The following is a 2,176-nucleotide window of genomic DNA, read 5'->3' as shown; positions in this document are numbered from 1 at the left end:
CAATCTCAATAAATACGACATGCAACAATTAGAAGGAAGCTATGTTTCCCAAAACACTATTACATTAGGTCCCTCGAGCGAACACAAAACCAACCTTTAAATATACTCTGCACAAGACAGACGAGCTGAGCGGAAAAGTCTGTCAGCTTGCTCCCTCTCGCGCCGTTGTCGAAGTACACATGTACTTCAAACTTTCCAGCCCAGCTGTATTCTTCTCCCAACTTCTGTGATGCCGCCACCTTTTTGATCGACTTCAAGTACTGTGACATTTCATCCCATGTCTGCCAATATAAAAATAATTTAGACTTTATAGAGGCTTATGTCTAAATTACGTCTTAAGTTATTACCTTCGCCAGAATGGCAAGGTTATGTTTTGAGTTTTTTGTCTCTATGTAGGTCAACAGCATATACCTAGAGTAGCTGTAGGTGACAGGCCTCCAATAGCCGCCTAGCATCAAATGCATACATTACATGTCAGAAAAAGACTGTCAAAAGTCACCTACCTTAGGTTTAGTAGGTAAAAATCTCACATTGGCAGGCAAGTCTGACTTCTAAAGAGTGCATATGGCGATTTTGAAGACATTTGGTTCCGCGCAAAGCTGACCTTTGACCTCCCTGATAGCACCCAAACTGTAATTACCTCCCTGATAGCACCCAAACTGTAATTACTCTAGACTGTCTACGACACTCCAAACATGGTAGGAAGCCCATTTTTCTCACAAAATAAAATAGCCAAAACCCCAATCTATAATTTCCAGCTCCCAAATGCCAACATTTCCCAACAAAAAGGTTTTTACACTTACTTTTGCAAGCTATCTTCACTGGCATCAAAATTCTAATACTGCGCATGTCTGTAATGGTGACCTTTCACCTGCTACAGGCTTCAAGTTCAAGATAGAGAAATTTCAATTATTTCACATGGTGCGGAAAAGGGTTGCTAAGTATCACCCCGGGTTTCAAAGATTTCTGACAAAGAATAGTCTCTTGGGAATAGTTTGGATAACAGGTGTTTGAGAGTTGTCTTCTATGCTGTGACAGTGGTCTGAGTCTATATGGACAGATCCCATGTCATTTGGCACAAAGTGACAATCACAGGAGAAGGAGTTGAAAACTGCTCAGCTTGGCACAAGGGGACTACTCTACCTCCATTTAGGCACCTGAATCTGTACTAAAATGCTCTGTTAGTTAAGACCTGTAAGCATGTGATTATAGTACATATTGCAATATAGCCAAAGGATACAAAAACTGATAAAAAGGGCAAAAAAATATTAAAATGGAAGAATTTCTCCACAAATCTAAGTCAAGGTAGTCAATTGAAGGTTGGCTCATGGTCACATTACCAATTTCAGGGGAAATCTAAGCCACAATGGCTCACCTACACCCCCCCCCCCCATTCTGTGCACAGTATGCACTGTCAGTAAATGCTTGAAAGTGTAGCCTAGCAGGTTTTAGATACCAATTTAGGTGCCTAAATTGAGGGACAGTAGTCTCTTTCTGTCTTGGTGAGCAGATTGTACCATTTCTTCCTTCTAAGTGCCACTTTTTGCAAAGCAATATGGAGCCAAACCATAGCCTTAGACCTCCACCATAGCCCTCGTAACACCTGAGTTAACTACTCCCAGGGGACCTTTCCTGGGAGAACGGTCTCCGGGAAGTCTTTGAAACTTGTAACGACCCTACCTCGCATCACTCGAAGTGACCGACACTTGTCTAACTTGAACTTCAAATCCATGTGAAAATGTTGTTAGGTGACAGGCCTCCAATAGCCGCCTAGCATCAAATGCATACATTACATGTCAGAAAAAGGCTGTCAAAAGTCACCTACCTGAGGTTTAGTTGGTGAAAATCTCACATTGGCAGGCAAGTCTGACTTCTAAAGAGTGCATATGGCGATTTTGAAGACATTTGGTTCCGCGCAAAGCTGACCTTTGACCTCCCTGATAGCACCCAAACTGTAATTACCTCCCTGATAGCACCCAAACTGTAATTACTCTAGACTGTCTACGACACTCCAAACATGGTAAGAAGCCCATTTTTCTCACAAAATAAAATAGCCAAAACCCCAATCTATAATTTCCAGCTCCCAAATGCCAACATTTCCCAACAAAAAGGTTTTTACACTTACTTTTGCAAGCTATCTTCACTGGCATCAAAATTCTAATACTGCGCATGTCTG

General features: G+C 41.7%; 1 protein-coding gene across 1 annotated transcript in view; it reads right to left on the bottom strand.

Moving 5' to 3' along the window:
* LOC118411180 (chitin synthase chs-2-like) overlaps positions 1-1,149 on the bottom strand; it is a 3,674-nt gene extending 2,525 nt beyond the window's left edge. Inside the window, exons 1-2 of the mRNA XM_035813257.1 lie at positions 1,144-1,149; positions 95-281 (exon numbers count right to left, since the gene is read on the bottom strand). Coding sequence (XP_035669150.1) covers positions 95-281; positions 1,144-1,149 — 193 coding nt within the window. The remainder of the gene's footprint in view (positions 1-94; positions 282-1,143) is intronic.
* Between the last annotated feature and the right edge of the window lie 1,027 nt (positions 1,150-2,176).

The sequence above is a fragment of the Branchiostoma floridae genome, chromosome 3 (assembly GCF_000003815.2).
Source record: "Branchiostoma floridae strain S238N-H82 chromosome 3, Bfl_VNyyK, whole genome shotgun sequence".
In the NCBI taxonomy this organism is placed as follows: domain Eukaryota; kingdom Metazoa; phylum Chordata; class Leptocardii; order Amphioxiformes; family Branchiostomatidae; genus Branchiostoma; species Branchiostoma floridae.
This window is presented reverse-complemented; position numbering and strand designations above follow the sequence as displayed.